We start from the raw sequence: 24,879 nt of genomic DNA, 5'->3' as shown, positions 1-24,879 counted from the left end.
ATGGAGAAGACCAATTAAGGATCAGATTTTTTTGTTTCTTGTCTCCTAACTGGTCATCCTGCCTCCTCTGATCTCTTCACCAAATGATAACTTCTGCAGCTGTTGCTCAATTGACTGTCCATACAAGAATCTATACTTTCCTCAGTGTGGGAACTTACTTCTTTCACTGTTGCAGTTAACAACTTCAGATGGTCTTCAGGAGTTGATGGGCCTCCCTGAATTCAGATAGCTAAGCTGTACCTGGAATGATAGACACACAGTATGTTGCTGAGCCTATACATGGTCCCTTTTTTACTTGGTAGGACTTCCCAGGGAATTGATTTCTAGAACCCTGGATCATCCCTGTCCTCCCCAAGAGAAGGATGTTAGTTTCCCAAGGATACACCGAAGGGGAGGGACTGGACCTGTGATATCACTGATACAGGGAATTCCCAGGTGAGGAAACTCCCTCTACCAATGCAGGTCAGTACCTTCTAGGTAACTTACAGACTTAGAGAGTTGCCCAGAACACTTGAGAGGTCAGGTGACTTGTCCAGGGCCACACAGCAAGTACATGCAAGAAGCAAAGCTTGAACCAAAGGTTTTTGGGGTTTTTTGGGTTTTGTTTTGTTTTTTGTTTTGTTTTTTTTGGCTTTTAGGCCAACTTACTACTACTCCATGCTGCCACTCATCCAGCCATCAATGTGTATATTTATTTTTCCTTTTCTTTCTGTTTCAGATCTATCTACATAATCATCTCTCCTTCATCCTTTACTATCACAGAGAAGATGTAGAAGAAGATCAGGAGCACAATTATCGTGTTGTCCGTTTTGAGGTGATTCCCCAGAGCATCAGACTGGAGGGTGAGTGGGGGGCTGAGGTCAGAGGGGAGGTATTCCACAGCCAGGGTACTTCTAGCTGCAGAAATAGGAAGAGCAGCCAAGGACACAAAACAGAGAGAGAAACTGGATTCTGGTCAGCAAGTATATGCTTAGAAGTTTGCCTACCGGGCCCAAGGGATCCAAAATGGAAGCCAGGTCTGACTGCTCCCAAGTCCAGTGCTCTGTGATACCTTCTTTTTTTTTTCCCGAAACCCTTACCTTCCATTTTGGAATCAATACTATGTATTAGTTCCTAGGAAGAAGAATGGTAAGGGTTAGGCAATGGGGGTTAAGTGACTTGCCCAGGGTCACACAGCTAGGAAGTATCTGAGGCCAGATTTGAATCTAGGACCTCCAGTCTCTAGGCCTGGCTCTCAATCCACTGAGCTACCCAGCTGCCCTCATGATACCTTCTAAGTGGACCTGAGCTCGACCAGTCTCTAGAGAATGAGAAAGGTATACCAATAGTGGGGTCAAGTAGAGCATGGAATTAGAAGACCCAGGCACCTCTGAACCTCAGTGTCCTCTGCTATAAACCGGGGGTAATATGATATGGCTTGCTCCTTCACAGAGATGTTGTAAGGATCAGATGAGATGACACTACAAAACTATGAGGAGTTTTGCCTCTTAGTTCTATTTAGATTGCTTTCTCTTATGAGAAATGCCTGGGTCTCCCTAGTAATATGTGGTTACCCTCTGAAGGTGACTAAGCTTATCCCTGTCACTTTGATTTTTATTGGATTCCATTTCAGGGCCCTTTCCTTCCTTCACCTCCATTTTGAGAGGGAGGTCACATTTGGACCCTATAGCCTCCTACAGAGCACAATGTATTGAAAGAGGAGCCCTTAACTTCGAGTCAGGAAATCTGGATTCAAATCTCAGCTCAAATGCTCTCTAGCTTTGTGACTTTGGAAGGTCATTCCCCTTCTGTGAATCTCAGTTTCCTTGAGGATAGCTAAAATGCTAGTGGCCAGGTTCACATTTTGTGGGGTAAAAGGGAGGGAGGGAGTCTCAGCACCAGAAAACAGTAGATCAGCCTCTGTTGGAACTACTTGGGTATCCTGGCAGGGACAGACCAAGTTTGTGTCTCCTCTAGACCTCAAGGTGGATGAAAAGAACGCATGTACCCTGCCTGATGCTACAGGCTCTGCCCCGCAAGAAATTGATCCAACCAAGGAGAATCAGCTACTGTTCACCTACTCTGTGCACTGGGAGGTGAGGCTAGAGCCAGGGTCCCTGGGCAGGGAAGTGGATGCTCTTCTGTTTGAGGGTTTCCCCTGAAAAAGCTCTGACCCTGCTCTCTGTTCCTCCTCCCAGGAGAGCGATATCAAGTGGGCCTCCCGCTGGGACACCTATCTGACCATGAGTGATGTGCAGATTCACTGGTTTTCCATCATTAACTCTGTTGTGGTGGTCTTCTTCCTTTCAGGTGAGATAGGCAGGCAGTGACTTTGGAGGAGATCTCTAGATTAGGCCTCTCCCCATTTATAGACTGGAACCTTTGGAGGGTGAGAGTGACAGTTCCATGAGAGTCAAATCCTCCTGGGCTTCACTTTTAGCTACCATTGACTTTTCCCATGTCACCATGTGTCCTGTCCTAGGGATAGAGCTGAATGCTTTGCATTGAACTTTAAGGTGGAAAATTTCTTCATTTCTGTCTTAAGTATTTAATGGGTTGTCACATAAAAGAGAGATTAGATTTGTTCTGCTTGGTCCCAGACAGCAGAATAAGCATAAATCAGTAGAAGGTACAGAGGCAGATTTTATTTTTAATACAAAGATAAACTTTCTAGTAACTAGAGCTGTTCAAAAGGGGACTGGGGAACTTCACCTGGCATTGTGAGGTTTTTCATTGCTAGAGCTCTGCAAGCAAAGGTTGAAGAACTTCTTGTTGGGGTGTCCAAAGAGGGCATCTCTGTTCAGGTTCCTATTCAGGTCCTGGTTGACTAGCTATCCTCTCTGAGGTCTCTCCAAACTATGAGAGAGTCCTGAACCCTTATATCTAATAGAAGAAACCCCATGAGTCCTCAGTAAGACACCAACAGGCGAAGCAGATGGAAGAGTTGATGAGTTGACCTGTGTCTATCTTTCAGGTATCCTCAGCATGATCATCATCAGGACCCTTCGAAAGGACATTGCCAACTATAACAAGGAGGATGACATTGTATGATGGCCACGGTGGGGGATGGGAAGGGAGAAGGGCTTCAGTTTCTCAGGTACTAGTCCTAGAGTCATAGAAGAAAGGGAATGACTTTGTATATCACACAGTAAGCACAGGGATGCCTCTGGTCTGCCAGACCATTGTGCCTCCTGTCTATTGGGGTTATTGGAAGGAGTAATTTAATATTAAAAAGGGACAGAGCTTGAGGTAAAGAAGTAAGGAACTTTCTTAGGTGGTAATCACTATAATCTAGGCTTACAGTACTACTTTTGTGGATTTTTGATATAGGAAGACACCATGGAGGAATCTGGCTGGAAATTGGTACATGGTGACGTCTTCAGGCCCCCCCAGTATCCCATGATTCTCAGCTCCCTGCTAGGCTCTGGAATTCAGCTCTTCTGTATGATTCTGATTGTCATTTGTGAGTGTTGTCTTGGGACTTGAGGGGTAATGATTGTCCTGATGAACATTTCTGTGCTAGGCTCTCTTATTCACTGGGTTAGTCATTCTCTTTTGCCCAGGGAGCACTTTAGAGGGAAAGGTAAGAGCAGGTTCCTAAGGGCTTGAGCCTCTAGCTCTCTACCAGGTGAGTGCCATCTTGAGAAAGATGTCCACATTGGTCCTAGATGTTTCTTTTACTAGCCAGTGACCATTGTGTATTTCCTGGGGATTTCAGTCTTCCTCACTCTCTCTTACCTAAAGCTTAGGGATCAAGTTTCCCATGACCAGTATGACTTCAGAAACAGCTACTACAAAGATCTAGTTAGCATCTGTCTTTCCATTTACTATAAAAAGGTTTTCCCATCTTGGGAAAAGAATGGGTCAAAGGAGTTGTAGTCAATTAAAACCCTCAAGTTACAAAGAACAGGTGTGGAATATGTCTCTGCCTCATATTTCTGTCTTCTCCTTTCCCAGTTGTTGCCATGCTAGGAATGCTGTCTCCCTCCAGCCGGGGTGCTCTAATGACTACAGCCTGTTTCCTTTTCATGTTTATGGGGTAGGTTGCATATTAATTATTTGGGAAGAGTAGATTAGGTGAAAATATTTTTTATATTCTTTATTTTTATCTCTATAAAGAGTCCTCCCCCTAACTAGAGTAATTTCCAATGTTCTCTCAGAGTTTTTGGTGGATTTTCAGCTGGTCGTCTATATCGTACCCTGAAGGGTCATCGGTGGAAGAAAGGAGCTTTCTGTGTGAGTAGCTCTCTTTATCTAAACCCTTCCCAGTGTTGTTTGGGAAGCAAAGATATCCTTCAGCAGGCCTGAATGGTTTATATTCATTTATTTGGAGCTGTGACAGACATTAGGGGAAAGATAGGTTTGGGAAGAAAGCTTGTTGGAGAAAGATGGCATTTTGAAGAATTCTGACAAGTCAGAGGACAGACAAAGAATCCTGGTGAAGTATTGTGGGTCAATATAATGACAAAGTTGGGACAGCTGGATGGCTCAGTGGATTGAAAGTCAGGCCCAGAGACGGGAGGTCCTGGGTTCAAATGTGACCTCAGACACTTCCCAGCTGTGTGACCCTGGGCAAGTCACTTAACCCCCATTGCCTAGCCCTTACCACTCTTCTGCCTTGGAACCAATACACAGTATTGACTCCAAGAAGGAAGGTAAGGGTTTAAAAAAAAAACTTTTTAAAAAATATAATGACAAAGTTAAGACAAACAGGGTTATAGAAATTTGGAAAGACTCCTTCCCTGTAATCTTTACCTAAAACCTGCTACAGATTCCTGCTCAAAAGAACAATGAGAACTAATATCTTGGAGAAAGAAGGGCTGGGAAATTGCTTTAATGAATAAGAGCCATATGTGGCCCTTTGTCTCTCTCAGAAGTGCTAAGGGAGGAAAAGAAAGCCCAAGCTTTGAACACAGAAGGGAAAAATGTAGTATCAGTAGAAATTTTGAAATTGTAACTCAAAGACTGATGTAGCTTCTTCCTGCAAAAATTGCCTCTTGTCTCAAAAGTATGTTTTTTGGAAAATGGTGTTAACTCTCTCAGACTAAGACTTGTGCAGATTCATAAGATGTTAGAGCTAAAAGGCCATCGTAGCAACAAAACACTGTGACTATCAGTGACTGAAAGCATTCATGTACAGCTTTCAGAAATACCTAGCCCTTACCAAACAGGACTTCAGGCAGCTGGAGGAGGTAACTTACTGTGATTAACTTGAGAAGTTTGCAGTGCAGACAAAACCCTGACCTCTGTTAAGGCAGCAGCATTGACCTGAGAGCCCTTGTGGCCTTAGCCCACCTGTTGAAGGAGAACATTCCCTAGGCAAATAGACATTCTGCACAGGAAGCTCCACTTAGGGCAGGGAGTAACTCTGCTGATAGCTCCCTCTAGCCAATTGGAATTGCTCTCATTACCAGACGGCGATGCTGTATCCTGGAGTGGTCTTTGGCATCTGCTTTGTGCTGAACTGTTTCATCTGGGGGAAACATTCATCAGGAGCGGTAAGTAGTCCCTAAGCCCCGAGTCCTTTGGTCAGATCCTTTTTCTTATGATGATGACTGCTTCTTTTCTGTTTGGGGTCCAATAGTCATGTTCTTGGCAGAGAATACTCTGTACCAAGTGGAATTTCCTTAGCCATACCTACATTTGTCCCTCAAGATTGCTCCTACGTATCATTTATATAATTTACTTTTTTAAAAAGTCTTTCCAAAAATACTTAGAAGTTTCTGCAGGCAGAGAATTGAGTGAGCAACTTTTCTTTCCTTAGAACTTATAAACAAAGCAGAAACTCATTTGTATCTGTAGTGTAACTATATCATCCATTGTGGAATCCAAGGAATTATTGCTACGAGAGTCCAGGCCATAGCTCTCAGCAAGCCTAGGAAGGCTTGTTCCTAGTCAAAAGTGCCATGAAAACATTCTTCTCCTTAAAGGTTCTGGCTGAGGATTCTTAGGAGCAAGGTGCTGGGGAAAATATTCCTTCTCAGAAGCCAGGAGAGCCATTTTCTAGAAGTTGTCAAAAAACAGTACATATTGAGTCTGTGGTTGTGTCATTTCTAGGTTTAAACTTTTGTTCAGCTCTCACTTCCTCCATTTTTAACTTGGTTTCTTTTTTCATAGCCAGAGCTAGCCAGCTAAATAGATGAACGAGTTTTCCCCTATTTTACTTGATGCACTCTTCTTTTTCTCTCTCCTTGGACTCTTTCCTTCCCTATTCCTTTGCTGTTTTCTGCCAAATTGGATATGAAGAGTTCAAGGGATAATGCTATAGTTGCCTTCCCTAGCAAGTTTTCATCTCATTAGCTGGAGAACTCAATTTCTCTGAATGTATATTTCCTTCTTTAATGAGACTAATACTCTCTTTAGCTCTGAACTAGATGCCCTATGTCCAGCCTAGCCCAGTTGTGAAGCAGCTGAAAAGCCATCATCTCTCATGTCTTCCCATTCTGATAGCTCAGGACTGTTTGTTGTGCCAAGGCCCTTTTATTCAAGCATAGAATCCTAAAACTGGGAGAGACTTCAGAGTGTTTAGTCTAACCTTTATTCGAAGCAGGAATCTCTTTCACAGCATTTCCAGCCACTGATCATGTAACCCAGGGGTCCCCAAACTATGGCCCATGTGGCCCCCTGAGGCCATGTATCTGGCCCCCACCGCACTTCTGGAAGGGGCACCTTGTTCATTGGTGGTCAATGAGAAGAGCACTGTATGTGGCAGCGCCACAAAGCGCGGCAACACTCACATACAGTTCTACTTCCAGTGACATAATCCTTTGCGTGGCACCTTAGAAGGAGGCACCAAACAAAGGATTATGTGGCTGCACGATGGAAGACATTAGCATGGTGAGCAGTGATCTGGGGGGAGGGGATTCTGCACTGTGTATACTGCTGCCTGGTTAGGGTTAGGGTTAGGTTTTTATGGTCCGACCCTCCAACAATCTGAGGGACAGTGAACTGGCCCCCTGTGTAAAAAGTTTGGGGACCCCTGATCTAACCTCTTTTTGAAGACCTCCAGGAATAGGAAGCTTATCTCACAGAGAAAGAAGAAGCTTATTCTGGGTTTGGGGAGCAGGGAGGTTAAAAAAAATTTTTTTAATCCCTTACTTTCTGTCTTTAGAATCAGTACTAAGTATTGGTTCCCAGGCAGAGGAGCAGTAAAGGATAGACAAGTGGAGTGAATTGCCCAGGATCACACAGCTAAGAAGCATACAAGACCAAATTTGAACCTAGGACTTCCATTCTAGGCCTGGCACTCTATCCACTAAGTCACCTAGCTTCTCCATATTCTGTTTTTAAGAACATTGTTTGTTATGAAGTTTTTTCCATTCATTGAGCTGAAATCTGCTTCCCAGTTGTTTCTTTTTTTTTTCTTTAAACCTCACATAGGCTGAAAATGTAGGACCCAACAAGTCCCATTACCAATTTAATGTGGATGCTTTCATCTATTCTTTTTATTACTAAGCTAATTTTTCCCTCTTTAGGCAACCAAGTAATTCTCCACCACCACCACCCCCTCAATTCCTGGGGGCTCACCATATTAATTCTACACTTAGTGAGAAAATTCGCTCAAATCCAAATGGGTCTATGACACAGAGAAGGTTAAGAACCCATAGCATAGGGTCCAACTATTCTGACCTAGGGAACCTGTATATATAGAGAATTATGAAGTCCCATAGGTTAAGGTTAAGTTATTCAAGGGTCTCAATCTCCCCTCACACATCTTTAGCACCAATTCCCAACTTCTGCTTTTCTTTTCTAGTCTAAAGATCAGGCATCAGACCAAATCCTTCTTTGTCCTTCTTGCACAAAACATAGCTTAGAAAGACTATCTTATTGTCCAAAGCATTTTGTATATGTCTCAGCTTATACTCAGCTTTATCATTCCTGAAATTGTTTTTATAGTGTTGTGCCAGGCTTTTTTAATAGTCTCCCTTAGTTATATACACCTGATTCCATCTTCTTTATGTATCCTTTTGGAATTACCTTGTTAGAAAACTTTCTGTATACTTGAATTCCTCTTTAGCTGTCTCCTACTTTTCTTATTCTTTAGAATCATTTGTGTGGCAACTGGGTGGCACAGTGAATAGAGTGCTGAGTCTGGAGTCAGGAAGATTCATGTTCCTAAATTCAAATCCAGCCCCAGCTACCTACTAGCTGGGTGACCCTGAGCAAGTCATTTCACCCTGTTTGCCTCAGTTTCCTCATCTATAAATGAGTTAGAAATAGAAACGGCAAACCACTCCAGTATCTTTGCCAAGAAAACCCCAAATGGGGTCACAAAGAGCTAGACAACTGAAAAATGACTGAAATGTAAAAAAATTTGTGATTGGATTTTTAGTTCCTCCTTTTAAGTCCTCCCCCCACCCCCATCCCTTTTTTTTTTAACCCTTCCATCTTAGACATCCTAGAATCAATACTGTTTATTGATTCCAAGGTTAAAGAGCAGTAAGGGCTAGGCAATGGGGGTCAAGTGACTTGCCCAGGGTCACACATCTGGGAAGTGTCTTGAGGCCAGATTTGAACTTCGGACCTCCTATCTCTAGGCCTGGCTCTCAATCCACTGAGCCACCCAGCTGTGCCCTACTCCACCCCAATCACTCACTTCCCTTCATAGCCTTTTTTGCATGTAATCCTTTTCTCTACTCATATAGCTACTACTTTTGTTCGGGCCTTTCTCACCTCTCACCTAAATTATATAATTAGTAATCTCCTAATTAGTCTCTTTACCTCAAGCTTCTCACCATTCCAGGCCCTCTTAAACACTACTAAGATAGAGGTCTGACCATGTGATTCCCCTCCTCCACTCCAAGTAGCTTCCCATTGCTTCTAGAACTAACTATAAATCCCTCTGTTTAGCTTTTTGAGCACTGCACCACCTAGACCTAGTCTGTCTTTTAACCTCATTGGTCATTTCAGCTGCCTTCTTTGATCCCACCAGAATGGCCTTTCTGCTCCTTACTCATACCTGATAACCTGCACCAGGCCTCCCCATGCTTGGAATGTACTCCTTTGCCTCTATTTCGGAGTCCCTCTCTTCCTTTAAGGACTTAGTGGAGCATGATGTTCCTGATCTCTCAAGTCATTAGTTCCTCCTTTCCAAAACCACCTTGTATTTAGCTACTTTGTATATATTTGTATTTATTCACTTAAAATTGATGCTCTATGCATTTCTGTATGTACTTCTTATCTCTCCTCTTAACCATGTAAACCTTTTATGAATTGTTTCATTCTTTGTACTTGTATCCCCCAGACCTTGTAAGTGCCTGTTAGGTGCTTCTGGAAGCACCTAACAGGCACTTAATAAATTCTGATTGATTGATTGATTGATTATTCCCTGGCCATAGGAACTCAACTGCTTATTTTCCAAACATTATCATTTTACTTTGCAGAAGGCTCAGAGCCAGGCCTGAAGATAGAAGATCCTGGGTTCACATTTGGCCTCAGATATTTCCTAGTAATGTAATTCTGGATGTCACTTAATCCCAGTTGCCTAGCCTTTACCTGTCTTGGAATCAATACTTAATTCTAAGACCAAAGGTACGGATTTTAAAAAGAAAAGGCTCAAAGATATATATCTCCTCAAGCCCAGCATATTCCTTTTGGCTACTTCAAAGTCTACAATGACTTGGTAATCTTCTCTCAAGATTATAGTTGTTTCTACTTTTTGGTCAAAACCTTTCTTGTTTGGGGGCAGCTGGGTAGCTCAGTGGATTGAGAGTCAGGCCTAGAGATGGGAGGTCCTAGGTTCAAATCTGGCCTCAGACACTTCCTAGCTGTGTGACCCTGGGCAAGTCACTTGACCCCCATTGCCTAGCCCTTACCACTCTTCTGCCTTGGAGCCAATACACAGTATTCACTCCAAGATGGAAGGTAAGGGTTTATTTAAAAAAAAAAACTTTCTTGTTTGATGACATGACTAAAAGTTCAATCAACAATGTGCTAGTTTAGGGGGCAGCTGGGTAGCTCAGTGGATTGAGAGCCAGGCCTAGAGATAGGAGGTCTTAGATTCAAATGTGGCCTCAGACACTTCCCAGCTGTGTGACCCTGGGCAAGTCACTTGACCCCCATTGCCTAGCCCTTTCTACTCTTCTGCCTTGGAACCAATACACGGTATTGATTCTAAGATGTCTAAGATGGAAGGTAAAGGTTTAAAAAAAATGTGCTAGTTTAATGGAACTTGAGTTCTAGCAGAGGTCCAGGGAATTACAATCTTTTAGTATTTCTTGACTCAGTGCTAGTTTGGGGATCTTTATCAATAACTCTTCCATTTCCGTTCACCTGTCTGGGTAGTTAGTAACTTACAGCCATAACATCATAACTTGTGTTTCTTTTTCTTTTTATACAAACCCAAATACTCTCTATCATGCTTCTCTTTTTTAACCCATATCTTCTGTCCTAGTGTCCATTCTAAGACAGAAGAATGCAGGGGCCAAGCTAATGAGGTTAAATTACTTACTCAGTGTCACACAGCTAGGTAGTGTCTGAAGTCAGATTTGAACCCAGGACCTCCCAACTCCAGGCTTGGTGCTCTATCTACTGTACTTGTTAAGGTTTATAGATTTCCACACAGTTATCTGGAAACATTACTCATATATAGAGAACTTTATGATCTGCAAAATGCTTTGTAAAGCAGGTGTTGCAAGTATTCTTATTCCCATTAATTGGTATTTTAACTTGCAATCATTAACTTCTTAGCTTGTCATGTAGCTACTAAGGAAAGACATTCGTTCAGATCCCAGTTCTGAAACCTCCAGGTGCAGCACCATTTCCACATACTATGCTGCCTCAGTTTAGTATCATCTGTGCCACCGTCCCTCTTATCAATTCTAAATATAGCATTTTTTTCCATTTAAACCCATATGTTCTGTCTTAGGATCAATATTAAGTATTGGTTCCAAGGCAGAAGAGAGGTATGGGCTAGGTAGGGGGCTTAAGTGACTTGCCCAGGGTCATACAACTAGTAAGTGAGGCCATATTTAAACCAAGGATGTCCAGTCTCTAGGCCTGGCTCTCTATCCACTGAGCCACTAGCTACCCCATAGCAAAAATTTTATTAAACACTGTGGTCAATATAGAGCTTAGATAAGTCACAGAGCCCTTGCCTCCAAGGAAGAAAACTCCAGATATAGGAGACAGCCCATGTGTGCAAGAATATGAGAGAGGGAATGTTATATGTAAGAAACAGCAGGTAAGACAGTTGGACTAGAAGGCAAAAGTTATAAAGGAAAGGATGTGCACTAAAGCCTGGAAAGGATGGCCTAAGCCAGACTGAGACAAGCTTTTAAAAGCCAATCAAGAATCTGAATTTTGTTTTAAAAAAACAAAAATCCTTGTTTGCTTTAGAATCAGTACTATGTGTTGTTCCAAGACAGAAGAACGATAAAGACTAGGCAGTGGGGGTTAAGTAACTTGCCCAGGGCACATGGCTAGGAAGTGTCTGAGGCCAGATTTGAACCCAGGACCTCCTGTCCCTAAGCCTAGTTCTCTATCCACTGAACCACCAACTGCCTTTGCATTTTAGGGCTGACCAATTAAGGGCCTGTCACATGTAAACCTTAAAATTTCTTAGACTTATGAATGTTGGAAATTTCCCCATTGGGAAATTTCATACTTGAAAAATTTCCTACCGATAGTGAGCTACTCCAACATCTATAAAGATTGGAGAAAGAGACTCTTGGATTCACTGCTCACATGTGAAGAAAGCATCTTCTGCTGAGACTGATTGACTCTATCCTATCATATGAATTGTGACTATATCTTATCATATGAATTGGAGATAATAATTCATAGACAAATGGATGCTGTTTTTTCAAGAACACATTGAATTACTGATTTTTTTCCTTAATTTTATTATTTCTTTTCTTTTCTTTTTTGAGCAGAATATTTGATTTTTTTTCTCATTTTTTGTACTGAAGGTACACATAATTAATATTAATATTAATATTATTTTTTTTCCTGCAGTAATACAAGTTAATATATATACTCTTGCTATAATATCAATATATACCTAAAAGCTTTAAACTATGGGAACCTGCCATTTATTGATAAAATATTATAGGACTGTGATTAATGTTTGTGTCTGATTCCAGGAAAAGGGATAAAAACAAGGAGCACAGACTAAACCTGAATAGTGCCAATAGAGCACACAAGAAATTAAAGTGAGACTCGAGGTTGCGACGCTTAACTTATGTTTAAGTCGTAGGACTTCCTTGTATCTACACTCTTTACGAAGTACTCAAACAAGTACAAAGCTTGACTATCATGCTGGCTCCCTATATCCCTGAGGGGGGGGGGGGGGGGAATCAGACGAGGGAATGACATTTCCCCATCAAAATAGAATTCTAATTCTTTTCTTCTTATATTATGGCAACTTCCTGTAGTCTTGGCTACAAATGGCTAAGTGAAATATTACTGCATTCTGTCCTACATACTTGTGGGATAGAAATTACTTTAAACTGGACCTATACAAGGCCTATTTTGAATTTTTCTTAGGTCTTTGATTATTTTTCTATTCTTTTGATAATTGACACATACACCCCCATAACTGAACATTGCATTTTGAGCTAAACTTGATATTTTTTAATACTTACTTCAGGGGGGATTATATTTTAATTTAAAATCTAAGAATTTTTGAATTTTGTTGTTTAAGATTGTATTTTTATAAAAATCCAAGAATTTTGAATTTTGTTTAAGATTGTACTTTTGTAAAAATTCAAGATTTGATTTTGTTCGAGAAAAGATCTTCAAGAAATAAGCTTGAAACTTTTATATCCAGAGAATGAACTGTTGCAGAAAGATGCTGAAAACCTACACTTCATCAAGAAGATCAAGAATGAACTTTGGATATGATTGATTGGACTGAACTTTTGATTGCACATTTATTGTAATTGTACACATTTATGCCAAAAGGGACTGCCCCTAATTGGCTTTCTGTCAATGCGCCTAGCAAAACATTGGTTTTGCTTTCTTTTCTTTTCTATTTCCTCTCTCACTATTCTAATTCTCTTAGAAAATTGAATATTGTGTATATCTATAGTTAGAATTGAATTCAGAATTAAAAAATTGATTATGTTGTTAAGGTTTACACACAATAGTCTAGATGAGAAGAGGGCCTAAACTAGTGTGGTAGCCATGTGAGTGGAAGAAGGGAGATGGAAATGAATGAGAGGTGTGGTGTGGTATAGAAACAACAAGACATGGCAATTGCTTGCCTATGAAGGTCGAAGAGGGGCAAAGTCAATATGGCCGAGGTTGTAAACCTGGAGCCAGTGGAGTGCCCTCAAAAAATAGGAACATTTGAGAAAGGAGAGCATGAGGAAGGGGATAGATAATTACTTCTATTTCAAACATGATGATTTCAAGATGCCTCTGGGACATTCTGTTGGTGACATCCAGTAAGCAACTGAGACTGGAGCTAGAAAGCTAGACCTGGAATTCTACACAGAGACTACAGATGAGTTTATGAGAGCGATGCCTGTTTAGAGAGTCTCAAGGGCAGCTCAGGCATAGGGGATGAAATAAGGATAAGGATAAGCAAAGGAGACTGAGGAGGAATAGCCACAGAAGCGAAAGAAGAAAAACCAAGTGAGAGCTGTGTTATTTAAACTCAGAGAGAAGAGGATCAATCTGGGATTCATGAACTTTTAATATATTATTGATTTCCTTTGTAATCCGATGGGTTTTTTTTTATTTTGTTCATTTAAAAGCATTATTCTGAGACTGCCAAAAGGGTCCATGATACAAAAATAGTTGAGACCTTGGTTTAGGTTGGTTAATAGTATTAAATGTTACAGAAACAAGAAGACTGAGAAAAGGTCATTGGATTTGGCAGTTAATTCTTTAACATCAGTATTTAAACTATTCAATTTTTCTATTGTTTCTGTTGTAAAATTGAAACCTTTCATTGGAAAAAAAAAAAGGTATGGCTCTCCTACTTATGCCTAGTTTCCTGCTCAGATTTTCATAGTCCCTAGAGACCTTTCCAGATTTCTTCTCACAGTAAGCATCACTAAGTCACTGTAAGTGGCCAGTCATTGTGTTTGATTAGGCTCAACAGGTTCCCCATCCCATCTCAGAATACAGTAGAGAGGAAGATAGCATTTCTACCACTTGGCCATATCAAGTATACAGGCGGCTGCTTTGCTTCTGTATTCCTCACTGGGAGCACCATAACTTGTCCTTTATCCCTGAAACCAGTAACTGATTTCCTAGCAAGCCTGTTCTGGTGCTTCTGGATCATCCTTCTTTTTTTCTTGGTTGTTGCCTTTCACTGGGAGACTCCAGATGTGTCCTTTGGGGGAAGTACTTCCTGGTTCACTATGTAGCTCCTCTTGAATTCTTGAATTCTATTCCCCCTCCTGAAGTCCTTCTGTCTTTTCCTCTAGAAGGTAGATAAGTGTGCATTTCACACATTTTGCCTTCCTCAGTTGGTGATTTCCTCTGGCAGGAAGACAGACATCATAGTTCCAATGAGTCACTGAGCCAGTTTTAAAAGTTAAGGCTTAAAATAAGCTCCCCCTGTGAATTCCCACTGCTTAGTACAATGGCAAATTCACCTCTTCTTGATGCTGTGTTCCAAGAATTTTGTTTTTATGAAGCTTCAGATATTCTCTGTTCCCCTCTTATGCAATTAGTAATTGCCAGTGACCAGACTGCCTCGAACCTGTGTTCCTTAAACTAACGTTAGACAGATTTCTGAAAACTAGGTGGGCAAATAATGACCTTCATAGACTTAGAAATCATTCATGTCCTGGATCCAATGTTTCCAGGTGCCATTCCCTACGATGGTGGCCCTGCTGTGCATGTGGTTTGGGATCTCTCTGCCACTGGTATACCTGGGCTATTACTTTGGATTCCGCAAGCAGCCTTATGATAACCCCGTGCGCACCAACCAGATCCCCCGGCAGATCCCTGAGCAGCGCTGGTACATGAACAGATTCGTGGGGTGAGTTGGTGCCTGTGGGTTCCTTGGGTGGCGAAGGGGAGAATGCCCTTCCCGTCTTCTAAGTCAGAGTTTTCTGTTCTTCAAAAGGGGCAAAGAGAAGTAGGCCCTTGGGTAGGGCCGTCTCTGCTAGACCAAAGTTCATTTACCATTTGGTCCTTTGTGTCATCATCAGTTCCCACTGAGGTATTGCTATGCTTTCCTTAAAAGGGCTCTGTGAATTAGGTAATGTATTAATGCCCATTTTACAGATAAAAGAACTAAGTCCACATGATTCCTTGGGGGAAGAGTCATATGGCTGGTATCAGTATAATTGGTGCTCAGTGTTGGGCTTTGCAACTCTAAATCCAGTGTTCTTTCCACTACACCATATTGACTTTCATTGTGTTATTATGATAGTGGGCACCCTTTTCCAAAGATCTCCCCACATTCTTCTAGAGCTATTCTGAGGAACAAGCAAAGCTTCCTTTTGGGGGCAGTTAGGTAGCACAATGGATAATGCACCAGGTCTGGAGTCAGGAGGTCCTAGGTTCAAATCTGGTCTCACACACTTCCTGGCTTTGTGGCCCTGGGCAAGTCACTTAACTCCAATTGTAGCCCTTGCTGCTTTTCCATTTTAAAATTGATACTTAGGTGAAAGGTAAGGATTTAAAAAAAAAAAAGAAGCAGCAGCAAAGCTATCTAGTACCCAAAAACCTAGACAAACTAAAGAACCTAAAGCACACTTAGAGGAATAAAAAGACTGTGGAGATCTGACTTCAAGCCATACCTCTACCATTGATTCACTATACATAACCTTAGTGAAATCACTTTACTGTTCTGAGTCTCCATTTCCTCAAAATAAGTTCATTATTGTCCCACATGGGAGGAAGAGAGAATATTGTATACATTGTCAGATAAGGTCATCTTATTAGTCATTTTTGCTGAACTGTTTTTTCTTTCTCATCCTGGAGGGGGTAATGAAGATGAAGTGGTTTTGATGCAAAGTCCAAAGGCTTCAATAAAACATTTTTTTTAACAAATCTGGCCTCAGACACTTCCCAGCTGTGTGACCCTGGGCAAGTCACTTGACCCCCATTGCCTAGCCCTTACCACTCTTCTGCCTTGGAGCCAATACACAGTATTAACTCCAAGATGGAAGGTGAGGGTTTAAAAACAAAACAAAACATTTTTTTAAAAACTCAAGTCAAATTTAATAAAATGAGTATGGTACACCTATCTTTACCCCATAGTGCAGGGGAGAGAGATCTGTGTGATGATGGGTGTGAGTGTGGTTTGAAAACACACACACACACACACACACACACACACACACACACAAGAGGTGTGAGGAACCGAACCATCATCATCCATTGTGAAAAGCCAAATGGTCTTGTTTTCCTGTGTTACCTTACGCTCTCTGCCCTCTCTTCTCTTTCTTTTCCCATATAGTATCCTAATGGCTGGGATCCTACCCTTTGGAGCCATGTTCATTGAACTCTTCTTCATCTTCAGTGTGAGTATCCCCTCTCCTGCATACATACACATGCACACCCGTCTGGGCCCTGCACTTTATCAGTAGCCTGAGAGGATGTCCACTCTCTGGTGCCTTTAGTCTCATATGGTTTGCTTCTAGTCTTACATGCTACAGGAGAGGCTTGAGCTATCATTGTTCTAGTAGCTAAGGCATGACTTAGAAAACCACAAATTATACCACCTCAGACCTATCAGACTGACCAATATGACAGTAAAAGAAAGGGATAAATGGTGGAGGGGATGTGGCAAAATTGGGACACTAATGCATTATTGGTAAGTTGTGAATTGATCCAACCATTCTGAAGAGCAATTTGGAACTATGCCCAAAGGGCTATAAAACAATGCATACCTTTTGAACCAGTAATACCACTACTAGGTCTGTATCCCAAAGAGATTTTTTAAAAGGTTGGGGGGAAGGACCTGCTTGAACAAAAATATTTATAGCTGTGTTTTTTGTGATGGCAAAATATTAGAAAATAAAGGGTTCTTTAATTTGAAAATGGCTGAACAAACTGTGGTATATGATGGTGATGGAATACTATTGTGCTGTAAGGAATGATCTACATGAACTGATGCAGAGTGAAATAAGCAGAACCAGGAGAACATTAAAAACAGTAACAGCAATATTGTAGAATGATCAACTGTGATAGAATTTGCTACTAACAGCAATACAATGATCCAGGACAACTTTGAGGGACTTATGACAAAGATTGCTCTCCACCTGCAGAGAAAGAACTGTTGGAATCCGAATGCAGATGGAAGCACACAATTTATCACTTGTTCATTTGGGTTTATGTTTTGGAGTTTTGGTTTTATAAGATTATTCACTTATAAATGTGAATAGTATGGAAATATGTTTTACGTGATAATACACATACAACCCAGATTGAATTGCTTGCCAGCTCTGGAAGGGAGGGAGACTATTTGGATCATAAAACTTATGTGGAAATGTGTTTTTAAAATTTTTTTAAAGAAATAAAGATAAATTTTTTTCAAGAGGTAATCTCAGAGAGGAAGGCTTTAAGAGCTAGGGTTAGGGGAGGGAATATGACAGTCCATATGAAGACAGTGTTTCATTTGAGTCTTAAAAAAAAGCCAACCAAGAATACTGCAATCATTTCTTTGGGAGGCATAAAAAAACAGCATAATGAAAGTTTATTTGACTGAGAAACAGAAAATCAGGGTTTGATTCCCTGCTCTAACATTTACTAGCTGTGTGTTGAGAAATGCAAATTGGAATTGTGTTTAATCAGTATTATCAGACTTGCTATGAATTATTAAACTAAAAAAATTACAAATTAACATTATGTTCTATTGTATATTTTGTTGTTATTAAACATTTCCCAATTATACATTAATCTAGTTCAGGCCAGATTTGCTGGCCAAGGGTCAAGAGTTTTGACACCTCTGTGGTAGGCTATCTGTAAGGCTAGACCAAGGCCACCATCAGTATCTCTCATGTCATGCAGGGTTGCTTAATTATCTACATTGTGAAAACTTCTCAACTCATGTATGACCCCTGAGTCCTGCCCCTAGAATAGGGGAAGCTTGAGAAGTTTTCCTCTGAAGCCAAGGCAGGACAACAGAAAGAAGAGAGAACTGGGATGGGCAGGTTGCCTGAAACATTTCTCCACCGTGTGCAGGCAATCTGGGAGAATCAGTTCTATTATCTCTTCGGCTTTTTGTTCCTCGTATTTATCATCTTGGTCGTGTCCTGCTCCCAGATCAGCATTGTCATGGTGTACTTCCAGCTCTGCGCTGAGGTAAGTAAGCGTGAAGTAACAGGGAGCTGGCACCTGACTTAGTTAGCTTGGACCAAGAGAAAGGAAGGAAGGAATCTAGAACAAATCAGGGCAGAATTGATTAGAAGTGGTCCAACTCTACTCAAATGAAAGGATGGCCTTTAGTAATCCTAGAACCAGAGAACACCAGAATTGAAATGGCTCTCAGAACATAGAATACTGGAAACAAAAGGGACTTTAGAACATAGAGAATAGAAAGTGCTTTGGCTGCAAAAATTTTTAGAACAGAGAATGTTGGTTCTGGAAGATCCTTTGGAACATAGAATATCAGAGGAGATGTGAAGGGACCTTAGAATATTTAGGCCTCTCAGGTATACCTTGTTTTCAGTATTGTATCCTGACACAGGCCAAATGATATACTATCCCATCCCCTCAACAAATTGAACTCAGGGATTTTAGAACTATATAGTCAGCCTGGGAGGTAGGGGAAGGAGTGTCTGGCTAGAGTCCGCAATTTTTATTCTTTTTTTTCCCCCCTCTGCTCAGGATTATCGCTGGTGGTGGAGGAATTTCCTGGTTTCTGGAGGCTCTGCTTTCTACGTCCTAATTTATGCCATTTTTTACTTTGTTAATAAGGTATTAGTTACATACTGGAGGCCACCTCCATCTCCCATCCCTTAGCAGAAGGACGTGGTGGTAGGGGATTAGGAAGAATCAGATTTCTGAATCTTGATAGCCCACATGCCTGGAAGGATATCCAGCCCTCCTTCCTCCTATTATAGTCTGTTCCTACCCCTAAAAGAAAGACTCAGGTTCTGTCATCATGAGAAGGTGAGAACTAACTTCTTCAGGACCTAAGTTCTTAGCTTTTTCAGCTCTTAGTAAACAAACAAATGGATGGATAAATAATAGCTAGCATTCAGATAGTGCTCTAAGATTTGTAAAGCACTTTACATATATTACTTTGGCTAACCTGAGTCTCAGTGGTTTTGAGAGGAGAGCTTTTCTGTGGGTCTCTTCTTCATGATAATGCTATAAAAACTTTTAAGGGACTAGATTGGGTAGATAAAGATTTCTTCACCAAATTTAACAATTAATACCAAAACTAAGGTTCTTCAAGTGTGTAAGAGGTGACTAGGAAGCCGTGGGTTCTGGACCTAGTTAGCTTCTAACACATGAGACCTGTAACCAGTCATTTCATCTCTCTCGATCAGTTTCCTTATTTGTAAAATGAGAATACTTTTACCACCTGACTTATAGTATTGCTTCGAGAAAAAGTTTTAAACCTCAAAGTGCTAAAGAAATGTGAGCTTTGAGATTCAATCCCCTAGCTCCCTGGTACCAGAGCTCCCTAGCCCACCTGCTTCCCCTCTTGTACACCCTGAGCCCTATACAGTTCTGATGAGGCCTTCCTTCTGCTTGTCTCCCCTGCCTCTAGCTGGACATCGTCGAATTCATTCCCTCCCTGCTGTACTTCGGCTACACAGCCCTCATGGTCCTGTCCTTCTGGCTGCTCACTGGCACTATTGGCTTCTATGCAGCCTACATGTTTGTCCGGAAAATCTATGCAGCAGTGAAGATAGACTGAACATGAAATTTGCTTGTCACTAAAGAGACCTGTGCATTTCGTGCCAGGAAGGAAGGGGGATTCCTTTCCCTGGTCTCTGAAGGAAACCAACCAATGGGGATTGATGAGTGAAATAAAATAACTCCTACTCATTTGGAATGTAATTTTTGGCACAGTGTTCATGGATCCTGGGGCTACTTAGGGTGGGAGGGACATGTAGATAAATCTTGCATTTTATCATATTATTCCAGTTCTTTGGGGGACTTTTAAAATTTTTTCTAAAACTAAGAAATGCCCTTCCATGCATAATTCTTTGGCTCTTTTATTTTTCTTTGCTCAATTTTTCACAAATGGACTTGGGGTGAAAACAGAAGGCATCTCCAGGACACTTGAGTTTGGAGCACCAGGGCTTTAGATTTGGGGAGAGCTGTTTCATCTGCAGTCCTCAGAAACCATCAGGAAGATGACATCTTGAAACACCCAGGGCATTTTTGAAGCTGCTCTTCATCCTACCCAGCAAAAACCCCATTTGACAGGGTTCTCCCCATCATCCTCTGGTTGTATTCTCTGTATCCTTGACTGCATTTCCCACCCAGGAGATGAATCATTCTGTCTCCCCCAGCAGCAAGTACCCTCTGCCTCCATCTTCTGCCCATCCTGCTTCCTCCTTTCTCCTCCCCAGGCTGGTACCCTGGATGTTCAGAGACAGAGCAAGGCAGGGAAGAGCTTGGTGATACCCTCTGCAACAACCAAAACTCAAGCCTTGTTCAGTGACCAGACAGAGAAAAGTCAAGAGTGGAGCAGCAGTTCCCGTGGTAGAAGGGGGGTGAAAAGCGCAGATGCTAGAATTACAACATTCTCTGGACAGTGGGGATCTCCCCATCTTAGGGACTGGATGAGAGGAAGAGAGGCCCTCACACAAAGCGATCAGTGTTTCTGTGGTGCCAAGAAACGTGTGACTGAGCAGCAAGCCTTCCTGCATTCCTATGGGAAGAGAAGACTTTGTTGGGTAGGTGGGGAGACTGATTTCATTTCCCCACCTTATCCTCACATAGGAGTCATCTCCATTATTCAAAAGGGCTGCACTTTTACATATATTCTGGTAGGTGTTCTCACTATTGTTTTTAGGCCCTTGAGTTCTTTTGTGGGCTGGACAAGAAAGACCACTGGAGTCCTTGTTTCAGTTCATTTTGGTGGCAGGTTGGCTGAGGAAGAGGAAAAAGCCTTCCTTCAGGACAAATCAGTCCATAGCCTCTATCTCATTACCAGCTTCTCTCTTCCATGTCTCCATTCCATCCATCCCCAGGCTTCAGAGCCAGGTCTGAATTCCCACCTTCCTCTGGAACAGTTACATACCTACACAGCCACTAAGTTTAATTAAAATGAAGAGCAGTGAAGAAGGGAGGTGAGTTTGAGTCTTCCCCGAATATCAGTGCGAGGAAGGGAAGCCCTTTCCCACCTTTCTTCTTTATAGCATGCAAGGTGTTTTAACAAGACAGTGACCTTAATCATTCTCACGGACCTCATAGGAATAGTTCTATTTCTGCCCTGACCAATTTCCCCCACTGTTACATTGTGAGAGGCCAAGCCCATACCAGAATTAATACCTGGATGGGGTGTATTTGCGATTTTTCTCTTGCCCTATTTCCTTCTCACTGGTTCCCACCACAGAATAAAGCTCAGGGTTGTTTGTAAATGGCTGATTGATTTAACTCCTATTTTGAGAAAGAAGTGAGGTACTGCCCCCTCTAATTTCTCCCAGCCCCCCCCCCCTTCACCAGCTAAAACCATTGAACCTACTTTACAATCTTGCCTAATAACCCTTTGGGGTTACTTTGTAACACCAAAGTTGGATCAGCCAAGAATCAAGATGGGAAAGGGGAACCATGGGACAATCATTAACTGTGATTTGGAATCTTTAGTTCATTTAGATTTGGGATATTCTCTCTAAGAGATGATGTTGGGATGGACTCCTCATGGAGAAGTTCAATCCATCATATGTTTTTCTGACTTTTTTTATGGTTTTTAATTTTTAATTAATATGTGTATCTTTTTGTCCTGTTGTAAATAAATATGACATTGTCCTGTTGTTTTGGCTCCTGGGTCCTATATTATGACATCTTCTCTTTCTTCACATGCTGGGGTAGGGCAAGCTCCCCAAAGCTAGTGGGTGAGGACAGATTAATTTTCTATAACGCCAGGTCAGTGCTGCTTCTCCCCACAGACATGAAAGTTCTCCCTGTTCCAAGTTTGTCTGGTGGTCTCACTCAGCTCCTCATGCCATGCCCTCTGTGAACCAGGCAACACCAGGAGGAGGCAAGAGTATGACTGTTGGGGAGTCATAGGGCCTGAGGACAGAACTGCTTGGCTCCTTTCTGAGTGTCAGCTTCCTTGGAGGTAAAAGGCAAGCATTGGGTTAGATCCTTGAGTCTATGAAGTCAAGCTCATGGAGAGTTCTCTTATGAGAGGCAAAAGGTTGGGGCTCACAATATCACAGCTCTTGAGTTGGAAGAGTCTTTAAGGCTAAACAACCCCTTAGTTTTAGAGATGAGAAAACTGAAGCCCAAAGAATTGAAGTGACTCGTTCAAAGGTCACACAAGTCAGCAAGTAGGAGAGCAAGCCACTGACCCCTCTGGTTCCAGATCCAAGCCATTTTCTTCTGCTCCAAGTTCAGAACCATAGGGAAAAACCTCAGCTTTCTCATCTGTGAAGTGGCAATAATCATACTGCTTCCTACCCTTTGAGCGCCATAAGAATATGTGGTTGTTTGTTAATGTCCTGTGACTAGTAGACAGTACTGAATTAGGTGTCATAACACTGGTCTCAGATCTGCCATTAATGTGCTTTGAATCCATGAGCAAGTCTCTCTTCTATCTTACCCCTCACCACCATGCCACTCTGCTGTCTGTTTTAAAAATCAGGCTGGACAAAATTATATTTATGTTCCTTCCAGTTTTAAGATCCAAATTCCCTAATTGGTGAGTTTAAGCCCCTCATTTTTTAAGGAAGGGTGAGAGAAACAGATCTAGAAAGGGTCATATATTTAGAGATAAAGGAGACCTTGGAAACCATCCAGGCCAACCCTGTCATTTTGTGGATGAAGAGACTGAGACCCAGAGAGGGAAGTGACTTGTCCAGGATCAACAAGTAGTGTCTGAGGTAGGATTGAACCCAGATCTTGGAACCCCTATCACAGTGCCCTATCCAATATCCATGCTCCCTCTCTCCATGGTGAGGTGTCTGCCTCTCAGGGAATCTTGCCTACATTTTATCTGCTCTTTGGCCATATCTCAGAAGTTTCCCTCACACTTGAATGTGTACTACTTTTATATATATATATATATATATGTATATATACATATATATATATAAACATATATATTTGCTTATTTATTTATTTAGACCCAGAGGTCAGCAATCTGAACTAAATAAGGATTGCCCCTGCTCAAGACCACCATGAGATCTGAATTAAAATCACTTTCAAAATTCCTTAAAAGCAAAACCAACGTCATTTTCTTAACTACAGCCAATAAAGTCATATTAAGGCGTCTCCCTCTCTCATCTGCATATTGTGCTCTAAGGAGTAGGTCCCTTAAAAACAACAATAATAGCACCTATTTCTAGTCTATTCCTTAGAACCTCCTTAGGAGATCATTGGTACAAGTTATCCTCATTTTACAAAGGAAGCCAGCTCAGGGAATGAGGTGACAGATCTAGTATAACAGTAATGGTTGAGAGTCTGGTTATGTGTGTAGGTCTCTAACGCCAAACCCAGTGGGATTTTCTCTATACCACATAACCACCACCCTACTTATAAAAAGCAGATGTGCTTTTCCTGTGGGAAGGATACGTAATCTAGAGATCTGGCCAGGTCACTCCCTTACTCAAAAACAAATGGTCCTTTGTGGCTGCCTGACCCTGACTCTTAGAAGGAGGCAAAAGGTCCCCCTTGAAGGGGAATGGTACAGGGCCACCACCACCAATAATCCCAGGCAGGGCTCTGCAAACGTGACTCTGAATTTCATATTTCCAACTCCAGGCTTTCTCTTTCCTGCTCTACCACCAAAGGCTTAGGTTGAGGTCTGAGCTAGAAGGGAATGCAAAAGTCATCAAGCCCAAACTACACTTGAACAGGAAGGCCCTCTACCCTACAACCACTGGCAAGTAGTCACCCAGCCTCCACTTGACATCCTCCCCCTGTAAGGAGGGACCCACTACCTCCAAAAGCGTCTTCTTCAGACCTTGAGTTCAGGGCCCTTCTCCAGCCCAGCGATCCTCTCCTGATGCCCTCCAGCTTGTCAATGTTCTTTCTAAAACCACACCTAGATGTGTATGTAATAGAATGAGATCATATTTGTAAAAAGTGCTTAGCCCTGGTACGTACATCATAGGCACTTAATAAATGCTTATTCTTTTCCTCCCCCCCCCCCCCAAATAGTTCATATGTGGTTTGGTCAGTGTAGAGTGCAGAGACTCACTGATTTAACTCTAAACTCTATGCCTCCTAAAAAACCTAAGATTTCACATTTCTCCATCTTGTCCATGAGAGTAATCTGACTGTTCGGTGTTTTCTGAAAATCTAAGTAGACTGTATCTTCGACAATCCTCAGCTCTGCCAGTCTAGTAGTGAGAGACTAGCCCTTCCTAACCTTTTGTCATTCAGTCATATCCAAATCTTTATGGCCCCATTGTAGGGTTTGCTTGATAAAGAGACTGAAGTAGTTTGCCATTTCCTTCTTCAGTGGACCAAGGCAAACAGGTTAAGTGAATTGTTCAGGGCCACATAGCTAGTAAGTATCTGAGACTAGATTTGAACTCAGGTCTTCCTGACTCTGTGCCTGCTGCTCTATCCATTGAGTCACCTCACTACCATACAAGGAGCTAAATCCATTCCAGTTCCTGAACAAATTTTTTCTCTGGTGTGAAGTAAACTAGCTTTTCTGTCACTTCCCTCCTGTATGGTCAGGGGTGGTTGGAAAGTCTATGACATTTCCATTAAGTCATAGAATGTCCATCTTTCAAAAGAAGAAGGAAAAAATGGATAAAAGTTGCCTTGACATTGTCTGGAAGTGCAAATCAGAACCATTTGAGGATCTAAAGAAAGCTAGATTGGGTTCAGAAGGCCTGGATTCAAATCCTA

General features: G+C 41.8%; 1 protein-coding gene across 3 annotated transcripts in view; it reads left to right on the top strand.

Annotated features, from left to right (window-relative positions):
• TM9SF4 (transmembrane 9 superfamily member 4) overlaps positions 1-21,827 on the top strand; it is a 65,758-nt gene extending 43,931 nt beyond the window's left edge. For all 3 annotated transcript variants that reach the window (XM_056811963.1, XM_056811965.1, XM_056811964.1), the window contains 13 exons: positions 719-842; positions 1,957-2,075; positions 2,178-2,289; positions 2,954-3,024; positions 3,310-3,442; positions 3,937-4,018; positions 4,140-4,215; positions 5,394-5,477; positions 14,742-14,917; positions 16,346-16,409; positions 18,073-18,192; positions 18,718-18,807; positions 19,610-21,827. In XM_056811963.1, the coding sequence (XP_056667941.1) occupies positions 719-842; positions 1,957-2,075; positions 2,178-2,289; positions 2,954-3,024; positions 3,310-3,442; positions 3,937-4,018; positions 4,140-4,215; positions 5,394-5,477; positions 14,742-14,917; positions 16,346-16,409; positions 18,073-18,192; positions 18,718-18,807; positions 19,610-19,759 (1,401 nt within the window). In that variant the 3' untranslated portion in view covers positions 19,760-21,827. The remainder of the gene's footprint in view (positions 1-718; positions 843-1,956; positions 2,076-2,177; positions 2,290-2,953; positions 3,025-3,309; positions 3,443-3,936; positions 4,019-4,139; positions 4,216-5,393; positions 5,478-14,741; positions 14,918-16,345; positions 16,410-18,072; positions 18,193-18,717; positions 18,808-19,609) is intronic.
• The last annotated feature ends 3,052 nt before the right edge of the window (positions 21,828-24,879 follow it).

This window comes from Monodelphis domestica, chromosome 1 (genome assembly GCF_027887165.1).
Source record: "Monodelphis domestica isolate mMonDom1 chromosome 1, mMonDom1.pri, whole genome shotgun sequence".
Taxonomy (NCBI): domain Eukaryota; kingdom Metazoa; phylum Chordata; class Mammalia; order Didelphimorphia; family Didelphidae; genus Monodelphis; species Monodelphis domestica.
Note: the sequence above shows the minus strand (reverse complement) of the source record. Positions and strands in the feature narration are given on the sequence as shown.